At 39.0% G+C, this 26,952-nt stretch overlaps 3 protein-coding genes across 3 annotated transcripts; all 3 read left to right on the plus strand.

Annotated features, from left to right (window-relative positions):
* Nucleotides 1-2,418: 2,418 nt before the first annotated feature.
* On the plus strand, nucleotides 2,419-21,026 carry LOC139743714 (roundabout homolog 2-like; the record flags this gene model as incomplete). Its single annotated transcript, XM_071654171.1, has 4 exons — nucleotides 2,419-2,766; nucleotides 8,400-8,729; nucleotides 10,873-11,202; nucleotides 20,527-21,026. Coding segments are annotated over 4 exons (1,139 nt in total), but the record flags the coding sequence as incomplete, so codon positions are not given.
* A 3,336-nt stretch (nucleotides 21,027-24,362) lies between these two features.
* On the plus strand, nucleotides 24,363-25,844 carry LOC139743670 (uncharacterized). Its single transcript, XM_071654131.1, has 2 exons — nucleotides 24,363-24,416; nucleotides 25,101-25,844. Exons 1-2 carry the CDS (start codon nucleotides 24,363-24,365, stop codon nucleotides 25,842-25,844), a joined length of 798 nt encoding a protein of 265 aa, XP_071510232.1.
* Nucleotides 25,845-26,075: 231 nt separating this feature from the next.
* LOC139743672 (uncharacterized) lies at nucleotides 26,076-26,525 on the plus strand. Its single transcript, XM_071654132.1, has one exon. The coding sequence runs from the start codon at nucleotides 26,076-26,078 to the stop codon at nucleotides 26,523-26,525; it is 450 nt and encodes a 149-aa protein (XP_071510233.1).
* Nucleotides 26,526-26,952: the final 427 nt, after the last annotated feature.

Below are 26,952 nucleotides of genomic sequence, written 5' to 3' on the forward strand. Positions count from 1 at the left end.
CCAAATTGTTTAATATTAATCGACATCACAATGTAAGGCTACCTTAAACAAGTGGGACTGTTTCAAGTCGACAAAATGCGCAAAAAACATGCATCAAATTGCACCATGTACAATATCAAAATGCAAAAAGCTCTCACCGTGGGAGGGGGGACACCCCCATCCCATCCCGTCCCCCTCGCTCACTCCGCTTGCTCGGGCTCGGTCGCGTTCATGACATTCAGTGGAAGAATTAAAGCAAGAAATTTGTTTAAATGATACCATTGAAGGCAAATTGTTCAATAATAATCTACATCGAAAACGTTCTGCTTCCTTAAACAATTGGTGCTGTTTAAAGTCGATAAAACACGCCAAAACATACATCAAATTGCACCATTTACAACATCAAAATGCAAAAAGTTCTCACCTCATATAAGGGGGAGACGTTCCCCCTCCCCCTCCCTCCCTTGCTCGCTCCGCTCGCTTGGGCTCGGTCGCGTTCATGATATTCAGTGTGAGAATTAATACAAGAAATTTAATTGATACCATTTTATACCGAAATTGTATAGTTACCATCGACAACAAAATATATTGCTACCTTAAACAAGTGAAACTGTGTCAAGTCGACAAAACGCGCAAAAACCTGCCTCAAATTGCACGATGTACAACGGCAAAACGCAAAAAGTTCTCACCGTGGGATCGGGGGGGGGGGGGGGGGACAACCTCCTCCCAACCTCTTCGCCCCCCCCCCCCTCCCCCCCCCCCCCCCCCGCTCGCTCCGCTCGCTCAGGCTCGGTCGCGTTCATGGTCTTCAGTGTAAGAATTAATACAAGAAATGTATTTAAATGATACCATTTTATAGGCGAAATCGTTCAATAATAATCTACATAAAATGTACTGCTACCTTAAACATATGGGACTGTTTCAAGTCGATAAAACACGCCAAAAAATGCATCAAATTGCACCCTTTACAACATCAATATGCAAAAAGTTCTCACTGTAAACCCCCTCCCACACCCTCCCCCCTCGCTCGCTCCGCTCCCTCGCATCTAACCGCTACCCCTAAGATCAAATCCTGGCTACGCCGGTGATAGACCCCACTATTTAGTAAGCCTTGACAGTGACGTCGCACAGGCGGAAATACCACGATGTAGTCATTCAATTATCTATGAATATTTCTTTTTCGTACTTGTTTTTTGATAGGAAATAGTCCCAATTTTCACCAAAAGTGTGCACCACATTACTGAATTTCAGGTCTGAAAATGCAAAATCTTCCCCGCTAGGCCGCTCTGCTCCCTCGCACAGATATTGCAACTCCAATCGCTCCCCCACCCACCATCATTTAAACGTAACGATGCCCCCTGGGATGATTGCTTTATTGACTTAAATCAAGAAAATTGAAGAATACAATCAATAGCTATAGGAAAATATCTACCAGGTTATTTCATACAAAGAAATGGATATCCATATTACCATTTTATTGAATCTATTTGGGCATTATTCCGGGCTGCGCTACGTTTTTGAAAGGGGGGGGGGGTTGTCAAAGTCGCCAGTCAGTCAAGAAGAAAGAGCATCAAAAAACAAGATAAAGAATAACAAAAAAGTCCTCACACTTGTAAGGTCTGATTTTCCGCCGAAAGTCGGCTGACAAGCAAAAAAACAAAAAAACAAACAAAACAACCAACCAACCAACCAACCAACCAAACAAACAAACAAAAACAAACGAACAAATAAACAAACAAAAACAAGAACAAAAAGTCTTCATATTTTTGCTGCCACTTCAGTTTCCTCCCACTTTGCATGCAAAAAAGTGGGACATTCGATCCCTGTAAAGTGTGTGTTTGTGTGTGTGTGTGTGTGTGTGTGTGTGTGTGTGTGTGTGAGGGGGTGGGGGTGGGGGACCAAACTTCTCCCCCCCCCCCCCCCCCCGGGCTACGCCGGTCCGGTTATGGGCTTGTAATAGTGGTGATGGTGACTATCGCCGATCATCTCCCCCCCCCCCCCCTACTCCTCAGTACGGATTTACGCCGTTGCTGCCTCGTGTCTGCCTCCTCTTGCCTTCTCGGTGAACTCATCAAGAATATCAGCCTTCTCGTAGATCTACTATCAATATGTAAAATTTTCTCTCTAAAATAAATGTGAAATCCGAGGCATTTGGTCATGAGTTCTATTCTTTTTCTGAAAAATGACATCATTATAATTTCTCCCTAACCATTAAATGTATTATAGATGTTGGTATATCTGTCTTAAGAACTCACCTGTTTGATGATTATTGACTACGTTAGTAATGGAATTATGTACGTATATTAAAATTTATAAAATATTTGCCTTCACATTATACGCATAGAGAATATATTCTAAGAGTGTCTTGTATGTTTATCTGATGTGCAAGATTTCATCGATCCGATATTGAATTAAGTTGCATTCGTCATTTTTGTCTAGTGATATTTCTGGCCCATGGAACTGTGGTTACCACTGAACCAGAGGTTAGACTACGACAAGGCTTACCCGGATCGGTGCCATGTACGGTGACCCGGAAGCTATCCGCAGTCGACTGGAAGAAAGGAGACACAATCGAAAGCGCCACCACTGTTGCTAAATTGGATATCTCTGACAGCAATGGAGCCATCAGTGGTCCGGGGTTTGAAGATGAGAGGTTTACAGTCGCCTCAAATTATTCCCTCATCTTTAATACTGCCCGGTCGGAAGACTCTGGTAGATATTTCTGCGAGGTGTCTGATTACGAGACCGGATCCCTGTATATCAATCATTCAGATGTGACTGTATTCGGTAAGTTCTAATCAAAACTAATGTTAAAACTTATTCTTTCTTTTTATGTAATGGTTGTACTCTCATTCCTTTCTTTTTCTTCGCTCCCCTTAGAGTTTATCTTTTCAAATTAATGCACTTTATTAACAACATTGCGTATTGATAGTGCTTTTAAAAAATGCCTATTATAGCCCATAACACACATTGTATTATGTCCGTATATAAAAAGGGAAACAATGATTACATACACACGCACACATACACACTCACACACACACACACACACACAAATTGTTGTAACAGTACCGTAACAACAATAGTGCTCTTGTAGGTCATGCATACACCAAGAACAGGCACCATTCCGTTGATGTATTGCGTTTAATTGGTAATGCAAATACAGCTAGAACTGATTCAATGTGTATTTCTAATGATTTGAATAGTCCTTGGATCCATTTTGATGATTTCTTTGATGTCTAAAATTCTTGAACTTATAGCGACATATTATTCCGCCCACTTTAATTAAAAATATGCAATGTAGAGTATTGATTGTGATCATGGATATTCGCTTCAGAGTCAATATGTAAGGAATATTCATGTCACTTGCACCTTTGGATAAGAAGTTTGCGAATGTGCTCGATGCAAATTGTTGTAAGCATGGACATTGTGTTTAAGTACTGAAACAATATGAAAAGCGAACAGGCGTAAACAATGCTTAGGTAAATGTATGATTATGTTTGTTCATACATTCGTTTCTTTCCGTCAGTTTTTACAATACTTTCATTGTAGTAACCGAGATGAAATATGTATAGGTGATGATATATATATATATATATATATATATATATATATACATATACACATATATAACTAGATAATATACAGACATGAAATGCAACCCGCCCTCCATATACCCTTTTCTATCAATTAGAGGTATTTGGGATTAAATTTGCAGATAAAAGAAAATAATTCAAATATATGTGAAAAGTTTGTTATCTTAAAAGATATTCATTGTTATGTAACTTTTGGAATATTATTGAAAAGATGTTATTTTTCTCTGTTTGATGAGGACCCCACTTTAAAAAGCGCGTATAAGTATTTGCGTTAAAACAATGTGTATCTTGACCTTCGAGGGATAGCGACAACCGATTAGACGACCCTTTGCTGCATCCGTTTATAAGCTTTTGGAACTCGGCCCTTCGCCATATCTACAATGTAGGCCCTACATCGAAAAAAAAAACAACGTATTATGACAATATCATAGTACAAACAGGAAGAACATATTTTCATAACAGTTTATCGGAGTGAAGACAGGGTACATAAGCAAGCTACGTATTACGATAGACGCGTATCTATCTTGTGTTTGTTTTGTTTGTTTGATTTATTTTTCTTCGAACACAATTTCATACATAAATCAAGATTCTTTTCAGTAATATCACATAAAATATCAGTAAGCAGATTACAATGTACATAATTCAAAGAAGGAAACTTGATGTAGAAATTAACTCCATTAACAAAATATAACTCGTATTACCAAATTTCCATATAATTACCTGAGAAATTATGCGGAAGAAGGACTGCCACTATAAGCAAAAGCTTGAACACGTGGCAGCCCAGGGATCTATCTACATAATACACATATATTGTTTGCGGAATGGGGAAATACTACAAAATATAATACACTGTAATTGCATTATGTTTTATATTCTAGTGCATAGTTACGAATAAAAGTAAAGTGACTTACGATGATGATGATGACAGGGTAATGATGAGGAAAAATGTGATAAAGTAGATGAAAGTGACGGTGGTGATGGTGCTTAAGATAATGGGAATGGAATGAAATGATAGACACAGAAACAGTGCGTACATTTGTTGTAGTTTCACATCCAATTTACAAGAAAAGAAATGTGATCAAACAAAACAAAATCTAGATTCAGATGCTACGTTCATAAATTATAATCTGACAGTAAAATAGTTTTCAATCTAGCCTTAAAAGAATAAAACGTTTTACATGATTTAACATAATCTGGGAGGGTGTTCCAAAGATTTGGTCCATTATGCCTTATAGATTTTTGTGCAATTAATGATTTGGGATTTACTAAATGAAAATTTGCCAATTACGAGTGGGATACGAATGGACGGTATAATTCAGTTTAAAGAAATCGGGAAAAGTGTTTGGAAGTAATTTGTTCAAATACGTAAACATAGAAAGTAAAGAGTAAAAAGTATTTATATCAAATATATTGAGTGTTTTCAACTGATAAAAAGTGGATTGGTGTGGGCTAAGTATTGTGAGCCAGTACCCTGTACTGGTGTACCCTGTATATATTGTAGATCTGACTGAGGACAGAGGCGAAAACTAATAGACGGGTTAATGCAACACAGTGAGTTCCATTTGTGTATAATCTGTTGTCATTGCATAAAGTCATACACCTCCCCACCATGTTTATGAGTTTAAGTCCCTGTTGCCGTAGCTGATGCGTATAAATTATAAGTATACGCATTGGTGTCACAAATAAGCAAAAACAATGGACAAACCTTAAGGGCGGACGTCCACTTGGGCGCGGACAAGCCCCGGAAGGGTTGCGGAAGCAAATTTTGTCATTTCGGCATCCTGTCCGCGACAGACGCGGAATAACTTTGTGAATCGGCTTGTCCTGGGACATTCCTATGACTGTCCGCGGACTGTCCGCGGACTGTCCGCGGACTGACTGCGGACATTCCTAGGAATCACTCCGGAAGAGCGCGAAATACCTCAGAATATGCTAATCGTAGCCGGGCAACGCGGAAACATCTAGGATTACACCAGGAATGAACGCGGACAATCAGGATGCCTTCCGGACAACACAAGTTAGGCATGCGGACAAACTGCGGACAATACCAGGAAAATGGAAAGGTATTAATTTGGCGCTGACTTTGACTTTTCCTCATTTGACTGCTAGCCGTCATTGATGCTTCTTGTTGTGCTTCCGCAGTAGCTGCTGATATTATATTGATATGATTGGTCAATACTATTCTAAATGTGACCCCCAAAAGTCGAAGAATAGGATTGTCTGCATGTCGGCTGACGACTCATTTTTTTTTAATGTGTCTCATCTGGGAAAACAATCTTTTCTCTGCCTACAGTCACGTGGACGATATTCGCAAACTTTTTGAACCATATGTATATATATATATATATATATATATATATATATAATATACATAAAATGTAAATGTATATACATATATATACATATATATATGTATATATGATGATAAGGTAGTCCACGTGTTGGCAAGAAATAAACCGTTGGTGAATACAGCATGAACTTTGTTGCAGTGTTGTTACTTATATATTCTTTATTCCTTTTTTTTTAGACCTGTGCTTTCTCCATCGTGAAGTATACACATGTTTTGTCTGATACTTCTGTAGAGCATGCCAAAATGATCCTAATCATTAAATCTGTTTTTCTTTCTCTCATTTTTACCCTTGTGCATCTCTAACTCTCTCTTGTTTCGATCACTTTTGAACGTTTTGCAATGATTCAAGTCCGAGAATTTTTTTTTTCATGCTTAGAGCTTACTAGCCTATTGTCAATGAAGTGTAATAATGGGGAAATATTTTTAACCTACTTTAATCAACTTTTTTTTTGGGGGGGGGGGGTAGGGGTTCAGCTGGGCTGTCAAATTGGACAATCGAGTTTACTTGCAACTAAAACAAAAAGAGAAGATAAAATTATTAGGTAATAACAACTACGAAAAATCATTCAGGTAAAGAATATTTCTGAAATGATTTGTGATGCTCAATGTGTACTTAAATATATACACTCAGCAAAAAAACCAAAAACAAACAAAAGAAAGACAGAAATTTAACACTTTTTCGAGTTCATAATTTATTGCTTTTTCTCTCATTTCACTTGAATTTTGAATTGACGGAAAATTCTTCATTTTCCTCCATCATCTTTAGCTTTCAGTGTTATTTTGGGCTTCAAAGATATTACATTGTAATGAGACCACTGGTATATCTTTGCAATTGAATTCATGCTTTTTAGTGTGATGAATTTGTCTTTTGTATCATTAGAAAGCACTTACTTATGGATAACAACTTGTTCATGTTTATATAATACATTAACATTTAGCCAAAAATTATATGTTTTTTTTTTCTGAGTGTACTTCCACCTACTTTTGTGAATTTTCAGCTGGGCTGTCACATGGGACAACCTAGTTTGTTTGCAAATAAAATACGAAAACAACATAAAGGAAAATGTACCATAGTAAGTAATAGGAACCAGGAAAGCCACTTAGATGAAAAATAATATCTGAAAAGATCAAATCAACATAAACTTACTAGGAAGTTAGGGGGCTGATTTCATTTCTTTCTGGTTGCTTTGGCACAGTCTCTACTACCTTCTTCTTTGCCTTCTGGGACCGGAAATTCCTTAGATTTACCTGTTCTTCATCACTAGACGAAAGTTGTGCCTGTGATGGGGATATTTGCATGGGGGCCTCGCCTCCCTTCTTGCTCATTTTGCGTTTCATTGGCATGATGCTCGCGGAAAGTGTCGACATTTTCGTGTCTGGATCACAAAATTTCCGCATCGGTTCCGGACACTTGCATATATAGATCCGCATCGGCTCCGCGCTGTCCTAAAACATTCCTGGTGTCTTCCGCTTTCATTCGCGAAGCTTCCCCACACCGCGGGATTCTTTCCGGAGCGTGTGCGGAAGGAGCGGAAGGGTTCCGGACAACGGGACATCCTCAGGACATCGTCAGGACAAGTCGCCGAAGGTGTCAGGAAGTTCATTTCCGCGTCCAAATTTTGGTCTCGATCAAAATTTGGACGCGGAAATTTTTCTCTCTCCCGAAGGTGCGGAAACGCCCGGACATGTTTAGGACAGTGAGCGGACACGTTCAGGAACGTGCGGACAGGTTGCCGAAGGGGTGCGGAATACCAAATTTGCATTCCGGGTCTTGTCCGCGTCTTGTCCGCCCCCTAGTGGACGCCTGGTCTAAAGGTAAAACACATAGTTCTGGTACGCCTGCAGAATTGTCGAATTTCGCTCTAAAGTGTACAAGTTTCCCCAAATGTGTGGAATAACGCTGAAATAAAGGATATTCGTTGGGTGATGATGAAAATGCGAAATATTAACAAAAAAGGTTTGCCAGAGTCGCAATCTCAAAACGGTGTCAGGCTAACTCGGACTCTAGAATAACTCGGCTCGCTTTGACGGCGGGGCCGAGGTGTCCCTCTGGCTTGCATAGTGTAATGCTGTGGCAGCGCTTCGCGTTCTGGCAGATCGCAGTTACGGGCTGAGTTGATACAACACGCATCATGCAAAATGAACGCGCGCCTTTGTATGCGATTACGAGAGGAGTGTAGATTGTCTAAGATAGGGCCGAGTTGTCCCTGAGACCGAATTAGCCTGGATCCTTCTGGAATAAAAGTCGGTAAACTTACTTTTATTTTTGATCTCAAAGGCTCCAAAACAACTCGTCATCCCGGAAAATCACGTCAGCTACTGAGCTAGGTATTTTTTTTTTTTTTAGACTCCGTCGATATATTGCATCCATATATGAAATGGTGCATGACGGGTTCTCAAACCCTTACCAGAACAATGTTTTCATTTTAACATACGTCTTTTACCGGCACACATTGATACTCTACCTAACTCAGATCCTCCTGTCATCACCGATGATAGACGTGTTCTTCAGTATGGTGAAAGGGCGATCCTGCGGTGTCAGTATGAAGAGCCGGTTTATGGAGTCTCCTGGCGGAAGGGGGGTGAATATACTGAAGCAGAACCACTGGTTGCACTAGATCTGTTCTATGAGGTAAACCAGCGAGAAGGTCCTGGGTACGACAAAGGTTGGTACAACATATCCGAAGACTACTCTCTTGTCATCAACTCAGCAAGGATACGGGACAGAGGGAGATACTTTTGTGCTGTGTCTGATCTGGCAACAGGCAGACTTCTCGTCAACTCGACGTCAGTCGATGTTATGGGTAAGTTCTTACCTGTATGTTTCTGTGACAATTGGAACTGATTAATAATGATGCTATATACAATAATTGCTGGGCGAACCACATTATACCGTTTTGACGGAATAGCTATCAAAGGAAACATTGTGGGTCAAAAATTGAAACGCTAGTCGTAATTTGGACCCTGTTTTCCTTTTTCAAAGAAGAGTGCATTGCAGACTGGTAGCAGTCATGAATCCAATCTGCTTATGAGTGCGGAAAATTTCAGCTTGATCTGATAATCCTTTCGTTGTGTCTATTACATAATTTCACATGTTGTGTTTTATCCCATTCACTGCATAGCACGCATCTTGGCAAGATGTAGCACGTGAATAGGCCCAAACTTCAAAACCTTGGGGTTTTTTTTTCAGTAAAGACTTTCATAGTACGTATCTATTCTTTCCATTATCGAGAAGGTTAGGAAGGTCCAGTTGTATTAAGTTATTCATCATTTTAAAACCTACAATCTGCTCTTTCAGAATCTGCCCTTATAAAAATCCACGTCTGGCGACTTTTTGTTTGTTATGTAAAGCAGGCTCATATAGAGAATAACATTGGTAGGTTATTTGAATTATAACGTACTTACAGCAAATTCCTTGTTCAGCTTAACTGTTATGAAATAGGTGAATCATTGGGCATCTTATGGAAAGGCCAAGCATAGTAAAGACCCCGAACTCGTTGCCTCAAATATAGCGTTTTGATGTGGTGGATTGTTTAATGAAATTGCATTTATTATTTATGCTTTTAACTCTGTCGATGGGGATAAATTATTGTCAAAAGTTTGCGATGCAAATGTCATGTGGCAGAACTCCAAAGATTTGTTTGAACTTTCTGACAAACATATGCCTTATGTATCAATGCGCAAAAAAATAAATAAATAATAACCCCAAAAGAAACCTAAGGGTCCAAAATGAATAACTACACTTTGGGTGTATCCCTGGTGATTTTGAAATGGCTAAAGCAGTTTCTGTTCCCAAACCCAAACCTACTTATAAACTAACAACTTTCTGCATATCTCTCTTTTGTCAATTGTTTCCAAAGTTAGTGAAGGAGCAGGTTATTCTAAATTGATGAGATATCTCAATGAAAAATAATTAGTGAGTGATCGGCAGTCCGGTTATAGGAATTATATATTCAACCTCAACATGTTGACTTGACTTGACTTGACTTGACTAGTTCGATTTGCTGGTGATGTTTTCTTAGACGTTCGTTATCATTCCCCATGATCGTCTTAACGTGCATGATTTCGAATATTCTTGCTTCTGGTTACTTAGGAGGAGCTTTACCCAAGAGAACTAAATAGTACTCCCTATGCCACAAGATCAGTTTCAATGCAACATCTGTACCTAGCTAGAGCCAAACGGTTTACAAAACAGTTTTTTTTCATACACAACAACGAGCAATTCATAACACTAATCAACATCCAAGTGGTATTATCTTCTTTCTCGCAAATTGCCTTCATGTATTCTTCGTATCCCCTCTCTTCCTCTCTCTCTCTCTCTCTACTTTTTGTCTTTATACCTAAATTTCCTACTTTTAAGAAATGTATTATTGTATAATTGTAGATGTTTGCAATTTAATATTATTTGTATTACATGTAGTGGCATGTGATTTGTTGCAACACTTCTCCCTTGGAAAGCAGGCCTTGCGGTTTGAATGGAACTGCTTGACTTTTTATAAAGAAGTTTGTAGAAAAGACATTAAATGAATATATGAAAATAACAATAAAAATCGAACCTATACTTCTGTAGAGAATTGATTGCGTTCATGGTGGTTCGCTTCAGATAGATATCGAAGTGCGAGGGTGAAAATCAATGTCACCGTCAGCCTCAACACAGTTTCACCCCGTTTTCAAGAGTAAAAATGTTTGTGCAGTGACAATTTTTGAAAAAGTACTTGAAGTAAGTAATGCGTAGCGAAGTATCAATGGCAATATCCCAACAGTCATCTCATCTTTCATCTTATTGTTGTTGTTGTTGTTGGTAAAATACTTTCATCGTGAGCAAGGAGACCACGATGGTTTTTAAAACGTAGGGTAGACAGATGCATAGGTGACAGAAATAAGCAAGAGCAAATGACAACCCTAACATACGTCTTACCGATACATGTTGATATTTTACTTTTTCAGATCCGCCAGTCATCACCGATGCTAGACGTGTTCTTCAGTACGGTGACAGGGCGACCCTTAAGTGTCAGTATGAGGAGGCGGTTAATGCAGTGTACTGGCTGAAAGGGGATACCTACGCCGATGCAGAGCTATTGGTTTTACTCGACCTGTTCCAGGAGATAAGCGACAGGAAAGGTCCTGGGTACGACCAGGGTTGGTACAATATATCCGAAGACTACTCTCTCGTCATTAACTCCACAAGGATACAAGATAGAGGAAAGCACTTCTGTGCTGTGTTAGATCTGACAACAGGCAGTCTACTCTCGAACTCGACGTATGTCGAAGTTGTTGGTAAGTCCATGTACTGGCATGTATATCTATGCCCCAGAATTGTCCCAGAATTGTACGGAAAGGCTTAACGAGACATAAGGATTTAACGGATTTAAATGCTTGACGTGATTTGTACCCGATGTTTCCTATTCATGAGTCCTATTTTCTATATTAGCCATCCATCCAGTAAGGAATCAAGATATGCATTCTTCTTGAATGAGGATTGTTTTGGTTGCCAGGTGCATGCATTGTTTAGGCATGAAATTAATAAACCAGTAAAAACCACCTTCGGACGAATTTCGCACAGCCTTTGACTATAAATGAAACCCGATAACGCTGTGATTATTCCTTAAAGGGACACTCCAGACGATTTTTATAACTTATCATCACGTTGTACATAAATCAACAACACCATGTATAGAATTGTGGAATTTATTGTGGTTCTTGGGCAGAGAAACGATACTTTGAAAACCCTTAAACAAATTACACTAAACAAGGATGATGACATAGGAGGCTCACATATTTCAGAAATGTAGCAGTATAATTCCCATTGCTTATAATACCGCTTGCTTGCGAGTTCACCTGTGTATAATCTATATATGCCTTCTTCTTTTATTCTGCTTCCTTGAGCCCCAACTCATGCATTCTTATGGTGACTCTGTCATGTCATCATCCTTGCATTCTTATGGTGACTCTGTCATGTCATCATCCTTGTTCATTGCAATTTGTTATAAATTTCGAAAATACTCCTATTCTTCATCCAAATTATAAATTCTGAAACTCTGTCCTTAGTATACTAATTCATAGTTGTTTAAATGTAAAAATCTGAAAATCATCCGGAGGTCTCCTTTAAACACTCTAGCACATCATTCCTTCATATAGGTACCTAGCTCGAGACTACTCGCCCGGTAAAAGGTCAATTCAGAGAAGTGTAAAAGTGCACTTGTTAGTCCCAAACACCTATACTTGTCACCAACAATCTAATACAATGTTACCATTTTTTATCATTTTGATTTCATCTTCCAAGATAACCTTAAACATTAGAATAGATTATCTCTCCCGCTGCTTTTTTTCCTTTGTCGAGTTTTCTGAAATAATGACTTGACTTACTTGACTTACTTGAAAAGAAGAGTCTACCCACAAATTTTACTTTTCCACCTCGTAGAGTACTTCTTATTAAACATATCTGCAACAATAAAATCACCAGTAAGTCCAGAATATTCATTTGATTGAAATGTGAAATAATCAAGTTCTGGCTTGAACTGTTGCGTCACATTGCACAACTAAGGTCTTTAGGAAAAGTCGACTGTTGTCAATAAATAAAGTAAAATATAAGTGTCTGAAAGGGTCTGAAATAAAATATGTTTTATCGAAAATGATGCAAAAAATAATTCAAAATGCATTTTTATACCGACAAAGTTCACTTATTTGTATGTAAATTGGCATTAATTTTGTCCGCGCTCCCTATTGACGACTGTGTTAAAGCTGTATATAGGCAACACGCGCCCTCGCGAAAGAAATATAATTATTTAGCTGCGCAGTGGCTCAGAACTGTACTATAATGCTTGCATGTACAGTCAAACCTGTCTTAGTGGCCACCTCTCTATAGCAGCCACCTGTTTATAGCGGCCACTGAAAATCCCCCGGACGAAGTTACTGTATTGTGGACCTTTTATACAGCGGCCACCTGCCTAACGCATCCAGCGGCCACTCATTTTGTATCCTGTGGTGAATATTTACCTGCGAATAGCGGCCCCAACAATTTAACTGAACCGTTAAAACAGCCATAAACACAACAATGATGCAGCTCTTTCCATGGAAAACCGTCTTACCATTGATTTGACTAGATCAGATCTAGTCTTTAGTAATGCCACCTAGAATAAATGCTACAAAGGCAAAGTCTCCTATTAATATCTTAGAATTTTACTAAAATGCCGACTGATTAGTGTTTAAGTTCCTTTAAAGAAAGACAATTATGGTGCTTGACTGGCTATTGTTTGTTATTTACGTAAGCTCACACATTATCTATCTTCATCAAACTCGGCACTCATGAACCCCGTTCTGGCAAACCGGTGCGAAACAGAGTAGTTCCTCAGGTCCGAAATGTTGTTCTTTAAATCAACAGAACAGAAGCAGGCAAAGAAGAAAAAAATAAAATGAAGTGAATCGTACATCAAAAATCCCCATAATCGATAATAGTTTCACATGCAAACTTATTTGCTGTTTTTTTTTAGATTAACATGCGACATTTTCTGCTATTTTAAAATGCAAGTGTTGAAATCCAAAATGGCCACCAACCCGTCTATAACGGCCACCTGTCTATAGCGGCCACTTTGTTGTTTCCCTTGGGTGGCCGCTATAGACAGGTTTGACTGTAGTAGGGACACTGGCTAGCAACGTTGTTTCCCCGAACTTCACGTTCTACAATAATACCGATATATTTCGCTACATTTCTTTGTGAACGTGTTTTGACTCATACTTCCATCATCGAAATGTAATCCTTCTGAAAATGACTGACGATACTGACAGGAATCGTAGTCGAAATAGACCTATTGCGTATGATTTTGATCCACAACGGTCGTCTCGCCCAGCAGCATCTCAGATTCATAACAAAAATAAAATAATATTCAAGAATGATAAATAGGAATAAAGATCGGCAATTGGCCTAAAAAAGGAATGCACTGATGTTTTGATAGTGGATAGACAGACGGACGATATGTGTAAAACTCTTTAGGAAGAAAATACGCGAACAGACGGGGAAGCGAGCACACATAGCTTGTGTGTCCTTGACGTTACAACATACTGACTTGACTTGTACCTCATAAGCATAACTTTCAGTGGTAAATTTCAACGTTTAAATGGTAAATTAAACGTTATAAAATAATATAATGCAATAAAACCAGTTATTATTGGTTAAGGATTGAAAACAACATGTCGTTAGAATAATTGTGGGTAGACACTTCTTTTTAGTCGCGCAATATTCCCGAGATCCATGGATGATGCCCCCCCCCCCCCAGCTCTCTGTCCTCCATTATACTCACTGTGTCCTTCGTGTCTTGGAGTCCAGTGTGTGCTCTGAGTGTATCTATGTATGTGTGTGGTGACCGTACGTGTCTAGCTCTTCCCTTACGGACTAAACACATGGTCACACATTACACATCGTTTATGTCGTAATGTCCTAATTTCTCATACTATGCGAAATTGGGACATTACAACATAAACCACACTGTGTGACCATTTGTTCCATAAGGGTTCCACTGTGCAGTGATTCCCAGGAAGCCTTAGCATTCTCTGAACTACTTTGAAGCTGACTTATGTTAAAGTCCCATAAAGTTCTGAGTTGGTGATCCTCATAGTATACTGATTGATGTTAAGAGCCATTCTGAGCACCATTGTGTGATATTAACAGCCATCTAATATTATAATGAATCGTCTAATCATAGTCCAAGCCTCGCACCCATACAGGAGTACTGACTCATCTGTGTCATTGAAGAGATGAACTTTAGAGCCCTTCCGCAGATCTGAGTTCGATACATCTTTTACGCTATGACATGATGTCCATGCTTTTCTCTTCTCAGAGTTTCTGATTTTAACTCAAAGATATAAGAAGTCATTCACTAGCTCTATTAGTTGCCCACCCATACTTGTGATCCCTCCTGGCTCATTGATATTCTCGACCAGATATTTATTTTGTCTTTTGTTCATTCATCGTTAGTTTATATTTAAACTAACGATTATATATTTTAAAAAAGATGCTCTCTCGCTGTCCATTTTCTTACTTTTGAGGAGGTAGGGGAATTTATCCCCTGAAGCCGTTTCGTACCTTCCTGCAGAACATATACAGAAAAAAATGATGTGCATATTCACATCAGCCTACCAGAAAAACTTCCAGTTATGAAATGAAATTTACAACGAAATATAGGTTTTCCCATTCATTTTCAAACTTTTTTCATTCAATTTCACAAATTTTTACTTCAATTTCGTCGCAGGATGTCGGGATTAGGCCAATCTTACTTTCAAATTCGTCTTTCGTTGTTCATTTTCAAATAAAGTCCATTCAATTTAGTCATTTGGCATACATTTTCGTCATTTACAGTTCGAATTCGTCAGTGTCACTCGCAGCACTCAAAACAGCAGGATCGATTTCGTCTTTTGTCAATCATTTTCGTTAAATTTTCATTCATATTCGTCTCATATCTCTATCCGGTGTGATTTTCCAGTCATTCATGTATTTTTTTTCTGTAACCGTTCACATTTTACATTCAGGAGTTAACATACATACAAGTGCCCCCCCCCCCCCACACACACACACAGAACCACAGATACAGACACACACAAGCAATCCGAGTACACACTGATACAAACAGACGTGCGGTCTCGCAAACGAAAACACTGACAAACGATTTCTAGGCAAACATGATTTAAAGACAAAATTTAAGTGTAGAATTGTCGCCTGCTTAATGTCAAAGAATGGATAACATAATTATGTTTGCTGCTTTCCAGGGTACAAAATTTAAAGTTTACTTCATGCATTATGATGCGAAAACCTGAAAATGACGATTTAAAGTTCAATATGTGACACAGAAATACTGTCCTGGGATATGACTTTCGACTGTCGTTTATCCACCAATAAATTTTGGTTGGCACTCATGTTTTCGTGTTTATTGTCAAAGAAATTGGTTAGGGAATAATGTATAACGATACAAATTACGAGAGAAAGTAAAATTATGTCTGCTTAAAGTTGGTTCGCCATCAAAATAAAGAATCGACAACATCTGACTAATTTGAATGAAAAATTCATGAAATTGTGTGAAAAAAGACGAATTTGATCTTCACATTCTGCGATCCGTCAGGGGGAGGGACGAATTTGAATGACAATCGACGATTCTGAATGCTATGTCTTCGAAAATGTTTGACGAAAAACGAATTACAATGACAATTGACGAAATTGAAGTTAGGATTTGCGTTCCACGTACTTCTTGGGACGAAATTGAATAATACATTTTGAAATTGAATGACAAAAGTGCGAAAATGGATGGGAAGACCTATATTTCACAAAATGATCAATATCCCAGCCCAGACTTGCGCTACATAATCTGGAGGGGGCATAGCCATCAGCGAAGGTGTTGACTTAGTATGAGTTCATAGAAAATAATGTAATCGTCTATCATGGTACTTTTTATATGATTCAGGAAAAGAAGATACATTCATGAAAACAGCTATTTATTCCTTCAAAAAAAGTTTTGAGGAGAATAGGCCTAATCATATTACAAACACAAGCCACAAAACGAGGATGCATTGCTGCGATATATTAAAAAAAAGGCTTTCATCAATTGAATTTCTTGCATTATAGCAGTCGGGTAAGAAGATATCTATAGGTTTTCCCATCCATTTTCGCACTTTTGTCATTCAATTTCAAAGATTTATCATTCAATTTCGTCCCGAGAAGCACGTGGAACGCAAATCGTAACTTCAATTTCGTCAATTGTCATTGTAATTCGTTTTTCGTCAAACATTTTCGAAGACATAGCATTCAGAATCGTCGATTGTCATTCAAATTCGTCCCTCCCGCTGACGGATTGCAGAATATGAAGATCAAATTCGTCTTTGTTCACACAATTTCATGAATTTTTCATTCAAATTAGTCAGATGTTGTCGATTCTTTATTTTGATGGTGAACCAACTTTAAGCCGACATATTTTTACTTTCTCTAGTAAATTGTATCGTTACACATTATTCCCTAACCATTTTCTTAGACAATACACACGAAAAACATAACTGCCAACCAAAATTGATTGACGGATAAACGACAGTCGAAAGTCATATCCCAGGACAGGATGTCAGTGTCACATTTTGAACTTTAACTCGTAATGTTCAGGGTTTTTTTTGCATCATAATGCATGAAGCAAACTTTAAATTTTGTACCCCGGAAAGCAGCAAACATAATTATGTTATCCATTCTTTGACATTAAACAGGCGACAATTCTACACTTAAATTTTGTCTTTAAATCATGTTTGCCTAGAAATCGTTTGTCAGTGTTTTCGTTTGCGAGACCGTACGTTTGTTTGTATCAGTGTGTACTCGGATTGCTTGTGTGTGTGTGGGGGGGGGGGGGGGGCACTTGTATGTATGTTAACTCTTGAATGTAAAATGTGAACAGTTACAGAAAAAAAAATACATGAATGACTGGAAAATCACACCGGATAGAGATATGAGACGAATATGAATGAAAATTTAACGAAAATGATTGACAAAAAACGAAATCGATCCTGCTGTTTTGAGTGCTGCGAGTGAGACTGACGAATTTGAACTGTGAATGACGAAAATGTATGCCAAATGACTAAATTGAATGGACTTTATTTGAAAATGAACGACGAAAGACGAATTTGAAAGTAAGATTGGCCTATTCCCGACATCCTGCGACGAAATCGAAGTAAACATTTTGTGAAATTGAATGAAAAAAGTTTGAAAATGAATGGGAAAACCTATTTTACTGAGCTCGTGGAGCGATGAAGAAAACGGGGGGGGGAGAAATTGTGCATTCTGCCTATGTATCTTCTATCTAGAAATGGGGAAAGCCTGGTATAAGTAGCACGATGTCATTTTGAAAGACCTAAACTTGAAGCCATTCATTTCTCTTGTTATTTTCCCCTTTATGGCATTATTGCAAACCCTGCACCGATACACAATTGTAGTTGGCATATGGATCAATAGATTCTAGCGGCGCGACGCCGCGTAAGAGGCTGTATCTCGGGTATTCTCATATCCGGCTTTTTTTTTTCGAGGTGTGTACGCTCCTCAAGGTCCGTCGTGTTCAGTTACCGACATGCTCCTTTTCAGGGACATGCAGTGCAGCAGGGTCACATCTGGCAGGATGTGACCTACAGGTCACGCACGGATGGTTTTCCTCCTCTGACTACTGGTGTTAATCATCAGTAGGAGGCTGGATCATATTACTGACCTTTAAACTAAGAAATGACGTGAAAACCAGAAGCCTCTAAAAAATGTGCCCGCTTGCATGCGCTGGAAAAGAAAATGACAAGCCTGACTAGATTTGTTGTTGTTGTTGTTGTTGTTATTGTTATGGTTGTCAGGAAAATGGTCGAGAGGAATTCTACACTCCTTACTTTGTCCAGGTGTGTCTGAGTGCTGGATGTGTATTTTTTGTGATGATATTACGAAAAAAGAAAAAGAAAAGGACATAACATGGTATTTACCTCTAATTCTTTCCTTCTTTTTTACATCGTTTGGCTGCCCCAACTTTAGCTTTCGTGTATATAGTGAAGGAAACTGTCATGAGGCAAATCTCTTGTTTGAAGAAGCTACACCCCTGTTGACAATGCCAGTGTATATCTTGGCAATCAAGGACTTAAAAACCAAAGATATAAAACACCTGTTTCTTGACCCTGGCCTAATCTACGCATCAGTCACCGCCACAGGGGGGGGGGGGGGGGGGCACCCGCGAGAGGAGGAGATTGTTTTGGTTTTGGCATGGGCTATGTAGCTCCATGGTGCGTGTGTATGTCGACAAACTTCTACAATGCTCTCCTTCTTATTCCTGTATTTTCGTCATTTATGGGTCAAATTTTTTTCGTTCGAAATTCAAAACGGATGACTATAGAATTTCTTAATAGAATATAAAATCTAAAACTTTAGAAAGAATAGAGAAAATTGAGTGCACTTTGAATGGTCTGCCACAGGCAGATATCCTTATCATGCTCTTACGTAATATGACAGCTGTTGCGGTCATTAAACCCTGGCTTGGCCTCCAGGTTTGCCACGCCTGAGTAGAAAGATATTTTGCAGTGGGCAAGTACATCAACTCCCAACTCTCAAACGACAAATCGTTAGGGGGTATAGCACCCCATCAGCTTCGTTTGGCGATGGGGTCTCGCCTCAAACGGGGGTTTGACGGCATGTGATGCGAAGTATTATGTTCATTTTTACGATTTGTAACATGCTGTATAGATATGTAGTTATATGTATATATAGAATATATATATATATATATATATATATATATATATATATGTATATGTATTATATATAGATAAATATACTCAGCAACAACAAAAAAAGAAAGTAAACGCTTTTTCATGTTTAGATTGATCATAGAATATTTGGCTGAAAGCTAATACACGAGTAAGTTATATACCATAATGAAGGTAATTTGTTTGGTTATCAACCTGGTAGGTGAACAAATACGGAAACCTAAGGCATGAGTGAACACCATTGTTTTCTCTTCCAGGGCACATAAGTAAAAATTGCAAAACTGAACGAGTTGTCATTCTTGTGTATGTGCTCTGCCATAGATCAATGAGAATAAACAACATATTTCACACAAAAAGAAACATGAATTAAGTTGCAAAAACAAACCTTTGATCTCCATGATATCTTTAAAGCCTAAAAGACCAATGTAGGCTAAAAATGATGGAGGAAAATAATGCATCTTATGTCAAATCTAAATTCAAATGAAATAAGAGAAGTAATGATTAACAAAAATGGTAGAAATGTGACCCTTTTTTCAATTTAGGAAATTGTAAATAGTGTTGGTTCTTGAAATTGTCACATGGATTCTTAAGTCACTAGATTAAAAGAAATAAATAAAGAAATTCTGATCATTTAATCAAAATTAAGCTTATTACTCCCTTTATGTCATTAGAAGTTTGACTTGACAAAAAATTCTTATTATTTCCCTTTAGTTTCCCATTGTTTTTTCGAGGTTATAAAGAGATATAGAGAACAAACACTTATCTTTCCTATTTCATTCATATCTCTCATTGTGTTAAACTGGTCTTTTGTTGTCAATGTAATCGTGAAGGGCAATTGCAAATGAAAGAGAACATGTCAATTTTTGCAATTTTCAATTTTGTGCCTTGGAGGACAAAAACGAATGTGTTCTCTCAAGTTTTCTTTTTACTTAACCTATTAGCTTAATAGGCAATTAGACTACCTTTAATATGGTGTATAATACATTGATTTTCATAAAAATCGTCTATGAAACATATTACCTCGATTTTTTTTTTTTGCTGAGTGTATGTATAGGTGTGCATGCAGACGTTGCAGTATGTTCACATTGCCTTTAATTTTCTCGAGCTTTATCTATACTATACTGTTACTACTGTTCCATTTTCTGAAATATATTTTCCTTATATCGTTCTAACCATGTGACATCACACACTGTGATAGTCTTACCATCCAGCAGTAACTGCGCAGATACTCAAAAAGTCGTAGCTTTTGAACGGATTGTCCGATTTTCTCCAAACTCTCGATGTGTTCTACTAATTGCTGCATTCACTCAATTCACATGTGTATGAACGTGAACTTGCCCTTCAAATGCACAGGTAGCGGACTACCATTCGGCAGCACAAGAACAACACAAGCCGCGTTCACACCTGCAACAGTGGCAGGAAGCCAGACGGATGCAAACAACATCGTAACATCACCTGTTTCTGTGAAAGGTGCCTGTGAGTAAAGAATTGAGTATAGAATATTGAGGAGTTGTTCACAACACATACACTTGTAGCCTGAAGTGATAGAGCTAAGGACTTGGGTGAGGGAGTTGGCACATCCATCTCTTTCTTTCAAACGTGGCGAAGGTAAAACTGATAAAACAACCTACGACGGTGCTAACAGATTTCCTCAGCGAAGTGGTAGGAACATTTTAATCTGTTTCGTTTATCGAATAATTGCTGAGAAAGAGACAGTGGATCTATCCCGTTGTTCTATGTGCTGCATCATTCGTTTGTGTCGACCATTTTGTTTCAAGTGAACCCTGTCACAGCATTGAAGCTTAACTACGACGGGATACAACAGATAGAAATGAATCTCATATCAGGGTCAGAGGGTGCATGTTAAGGTAGAAGGCTGATCCTTTTACAAACAACAATATATATATATATATATATATATATATATATATATATATATATATACAATATACACTGCAAAAAGTCCGGTGTTAAATAGTGAACACCGAGCTGGTGTTACATTTTCGGTGCTCATTTATGGTGTTAAATTAACACCTACAGGTGTCATTTCCGAATTTTAAACTGTTTTTTTTTGAGAGTTTCTTAGTAACTGCACTTCTTGTTGATTTTTAATTTAAACAAGACGATCAAGAATTTTTCATTAAGATACTAGATTTTTGGAAAAATTTGAAAATAAATTTACACCAAAGTAACACCAGCTGGTGTGGTCCCTTATTGAAGCTGGATGGGTGTTAAACCATTGATATTAACACCAGCAAATATCAAATCAACACCATGTGGTGTCATTTTTTAATTAACACCAGTACAGTGTCAAAATAACACCAGGTACAGTGTCAAATTAACACCACGAAGTGTCAGGTGAACACTTTTCAACACCATCACAGTGTATTTTTAACACCTGTGGGTGTGGTCCTTTATTGAAGTTTGATCGGTGTTAGATTTAACACCCGTGGTGTTAAATCTAACACCGATGTTTTTACAGTGTATATATATACATATATATACATAGGCCTATATATATATATATATATATATATATATATATATAAATTCACATTAAATTTCACGTTGGTTGCTATTGTTCCATTTCAGAAAAAATAATGAAAACAGCCTGATCAAATGCCACATCTTAAACTGACCCTGAAGTTCAAATCCATATACAGTATATGAAAGCATATGTATCGATGTACTATATAAGGTAATATCTATATATCAAGAGAAAAAGCTGACCATTTGGTCAAGCCATGCTTAGTAAACCAGCTAATTGTCCTCAGCCATTGTCCCGACGGTATGTTGTATTTGTCTTGCAATCGAATGCCTCGGGTTGCGGGCACAGAATCACAGTGCGTCTCATTGAGCAATGTTGTGTGTTACTATTTCGTCCCGTTTTTAAATGGTTAACCCTGCATGTCATTACAAATCTCTGTCTAATGGAAACGGGACGGGACATTTACAATAGTCACAGCTTTTCTCATCACTTCAAACACACACACACACACACACACACACACACACACACACACATCACTTACACTACGCTAACCGCTTCCAGTAAGAAACAACCCTAGATAATCAACTGCCTAATACTCTTTCCTTCATCAACCATAGATGATAAAAACAAAGACTTACTTGTATCTTAGATTATTCTGTTCGTGTACTGTGCATATCACACATTTCATTTCATTTTCGAAAAAGTACATGAATGTTCTCTCATAGGAAAATGGAGCGGTGGTTATTGTTTCAACTAACAGCTATTCTACAATGGTATAAGACTCTGTTGCCTGCACAGAAAGCCCTGCTCGACCCTCTCGGTGCAGTACAAAAATCAGGGCAAACCACTCACTCCGGATGACAGAGCAAGCCCAGGTCTCCCTGCCCTTGTGGAGCCGGGATTTTGTTAACACGCTGGGAAATGTGAAATCTCCAAAATTGCATCAATGTAAAAATGTATCGCCGTGAAAACACTAGAAAAGTAAAGACGTTAAATTTTGCCGGTAAATGTAAAAACGCTCCCGGGAAATTAAAAACCATGTACTCCAACAGTATGACGTCCTATAAAGATGTCTAACAAAACTGCTCATGAACCATTACCGTTTTCATTTTCTAATAAATCCACAACGGATTTTCCCCAAACTTGACAGATGGTGATATGATCTTAATCTAATTCGGTAGAATGAGTCCGCCCCCCCCCCCCCACACCACCACCACTACCGAATGGGGGGGGGGGGGGGGGGTGAAGATTCAAAGTCCCTTAAGTCTGTTTTTTTCCTTCGATTTGTCGAACCCCCCAAAAAGAAAAAAAAGATGAATTTAAGTTAGTGTTATGAAGACATAAATGACTGAAATGTCACGTTTGACTATGGCAAATCCATGAGTCGCCCTGATCGGGGAGGGGGAGGATGGGGATTTTCCACATTTTCAGCATCTTCTTGAACAACCAATGACGGATCTTCACCAAACTGCAGAAATAGCATGTTGTAGGTATACTTGTTCCAAGACGTAAACACGGTGTCGGAATGCAGCTAATCTTGAGCTCCACCGTGCAGATATTCCTTCCAAGTCTATTCGCATTCCTATTTCGAGTAGGCCTAGAGAAGCGACAAACGCTATTTACACCGTCTTGATTTAGCTGCCAGAAAGCACAACATAAATATACATTTTATTTTGACTTGCTATGTTCAAGTTGTTATAATGTTGTTTACATTTCCAGCAAAACACACAGAACAGTTATTTCATATTGCAATAGAAAATGTCTAGATAAACGTCATTTATCCCGAATTGTGATATATGCTAAAATAGAAATGTAAGTGCAGATAAAATGATGTGTTCTATAATATATCGCATCGTAATGGTTAAACACTGACAACTTTCTGCCTAAAATGCTCATGCTTGTTGGACGCAGTTTTCGCAAACCGGTTGGAATTAGGTTTTAAGTTATTACACTATCGTCATGGCCAATATGGATAGGAGGATGTTATTTACATGTTGCACCTAATTCGTGAAGGCATGTTGGTAGAAATACAAGGAACAATCATTTCTTCCCGCATATTACAGGTTAAATGTTTTTCATCAGCAATAGTTGTGAGATGCCGTATTGCTCAAAATTATATTCCACAGCTGCTGCGGTGCCTGTGATCCTAGTCCTTCTAGTCCTTATCATCATGGTAATTGCAGGAATTCTTCTTTACAGGAAATATAAGAAGAAAACGAAAGAAAGTAAGTGCACAATATATTTTTTTTTCTGCGTTTCATTGTGTTGCAAATGTATATATATATAATGAAATCTCTGATGGCATGTACAGTTTTCTGTCAATTTTATAAAGCCTAATATGGAAAATCTGTTATTCCCAACTGTAAGCTCAACATAAGCAAAACACCCTAGTAATATTCACTTCAGCAAAGTGAGTCTTTCCCTTCAGTCTACGGAAACAAACGTAAAAACGAAACTTTACAAATAAGATATGTCCACTCTTTATCAAGAGACTGGATATACTTTATGCTTGATTTTTGTTTTGTTTTTGTTTCTTGGTTTGTTCTTTGACTGATTATACTGTTTGAGCGGTTTATGGTCTTTTTGTATGGGGATGGTTGTCATTGAGATAAATATTTATGCGAAGAGAATTTTAACTTGCAATATATAAGTATATGTATACGTCATTAGATATTCGATATTCGATGCTGTGGTTAATATGCTCGGGAGCGAAGCGACCGTGCCCGGTCGAGCAAAGCGAGGGAGGCGGAAGGTGGGAGGGGAACACCCCTTCCGTACTGATATATATATATATTTTCCCCCCAGTTTTGTTGTTAATAATAAATTCGGTGATTTATTTGGCTTTTTTTTTTCAAACTTTCGAAACAGTCCTATAGCTTCTGGATTCAGTAGAAGGAAGTATTATATTGACCAGTACTAGGTTTAGGGAGGTTGTCCGAAGGGGGATGGTGTGAGTGGAGTGTTCACTCTCACGCAAGGGTGCTTTTGCATTCTTTTCAATACACACTGAAATATTGCACTTTTCTATGAACAGAAAAGCTGCAAAAAATATTTAGGAACAATGTGAATGACTAAAACGTAGGTATCTGTCACCTTTTATCCGCTGTGCGACTTCACAGTTTCCTAAGGTTGTAGAAGTGAACCACAAGGGGAGGGACGGTGTAGGAGGAGGTGTCAACTTCCAACACGACTGGGCATTGGCATACATAGAATTGAAATGAAACTATGCGTGCCTGATTCATTGTTTTCACATATTGATACAATGAAATCTTTGAAGGCTTCCGTGGTGGTAGAACGTTGGATGGTAGAAGGCTTCACGCTGCAAGAAACTACCCAGAGACCCTACACCAGCTCTAGAACGAAGGGTAAACGACAAGCTCCTTTCGCTACAACGGAAGGACGCCCTGTCCCAGGCCCTCTACCGCAAACTACGTAGCTCATCGGGCCTGTGCCCGATACTCTTGGGCAACCAAAGATTCACAAACCGGACATTCCACTTAGACCCATCGTCTCGACCAGGGGCTCTCCCACATACGCACTAGCTCAGCACTTGGCTTCTATCTTGCAGCCTCTTGTTGGCCAAACTGTGCACCATGTGAAGAACTCCAAACAATTCATTGACCAAGTCCGTCAGATGACAGTCTCTAACAGTGATCTTCTCATCAGCTTTGATGTTGAGTCACTATTCACGAGTGTGCAAGTTAAGGATGTGTGCGCTATCATCCTCAAGAGACTTGACTCTGATCGAACTCTACCAGACAGGACCAAACTGTCTCCAACAGAGATCCATGACTTGCTCGGTATGTGTCTCAATTCCACCTCTTTCATATGGAGAAACACTTTCTACCAGCAGACAGAAGGCGCAGCAATGGGGTCCCCGCTTTCCCCTATTGTCGCAAATCTGTTCATGGAAAACTTTGAAGAGACAGCACTACAGACAGCGACGCTCCGACCCAAAGTGTGGCTTAGATACGTGGATGACACCTTTGTGGTCTGGCAACATGGTGCAGAGGAGATCAACAACTTCCTTCAGCACCTAAACTCTCAACACCCTTCCATCAAGTTCACCATGGACATGGAGAACCAAGGGGATATCCCCTTTCTGGACACCAAGATCACGAGGACGGCACAGGGATCCCTTTCCCACCAGGTTTACCGCAAACCTACTCACACCGACTAGATATCTGAACTACCGTTCATATCACCATCCGTCCGTATTGAGATCCATCAACAAGACCCTGGTCAAGCGAGCCTACGAAGTCAGCGACCAAGCCCACCTACCCAGGGAACTGAAGCACATCAAGCAGGTGTTGAAGCGCAACAGCTACCCCCACACAAGATTTCCACAGAGCTCCCACCTGTGCGGAATGACAGTGGAACGCAACCAAAGTCGAGACTGATCCTCCCATACATGGGTGCAGCCTCTCACAAGATCCAGAGGATTCTGAGAGAAGCCGACGTTGAAGTTCGTCACAGTTCTTCAACCAAACTTCAATCTCTCCTCACCACACAAAAGGACAAACGACACTCCAAGAACCTTCCTGGAGTCTACCGCATTCCTTGTGAATGCGGTAAGGTCTACATCGGAGAGACAGGCCGATCCTTCGCCACCCGGTTAAAGGAACATCAGGCCCATGGACGACGAGACGAACGGGACAAGTCTGCTATTATTCACCATGCCCACACCTGTGAACACAGGATCCTATGGGATGAGAGCAGACTCATCACACAAGTCCCCAACTGGTACCAACGACGAGTCAGAGAAGCACTGGAAATCGAGGTGCATAATACTGTCCCACAGGATAATGGCCTCCACCTGAGCAATATCTGGCTAACTCTACTTGACAAGCAGGCTAATTAACACCCCTTAGCCTCCCCACAATAGTGGCCCTAATTGATACTTACAGTTTTAGACAACCACCACAATGTGTGCAGCCAACCGTGACAACCCCTCCACACAGGAAGTGACTGTGTGCACTCAACCTTGACCTGCCCACCTACTGTGACCCATTCAGCCAATCAAAGACTTTCCCTCAAGGAACACAAGGTCCCTTTGATCCTTCATGAGGGTATTTAAGCCGGATTTTCCACTCACATTTAAGCCGGATTTTCCACTCACTCACTATCGCGAGCGATACGGGTGAAGGCTGAGCCGGGTTTTGATGAGTACCACTTTAGATAATTAGTAGATAATGTTAGTTTAATAAATACTAAGATAATTTATAAATAAATTAAATTTGTATGATTTACAGTAGCTCCTCTCTGAATACCGTATATACCTTTGTCTG

The sequence above is a fragment of the Diadema antillarum genome, unplaced genomic scaffold (assembly GCF_040938485.1).
Source record: "Diadema antillarum isolate AM-2024a unplaced genomic scaffold, OU_Dant_1.0 seq00001103_RagTag, whole genome shotgun sequence".
NCBI classification, from domain to species: domain Eukaryota; kingdom Metazoa; phylum Echinodermata; class Echinoidea; order Diadematoida; family Diadematidae; genus Diadema; species Diadema antillarum.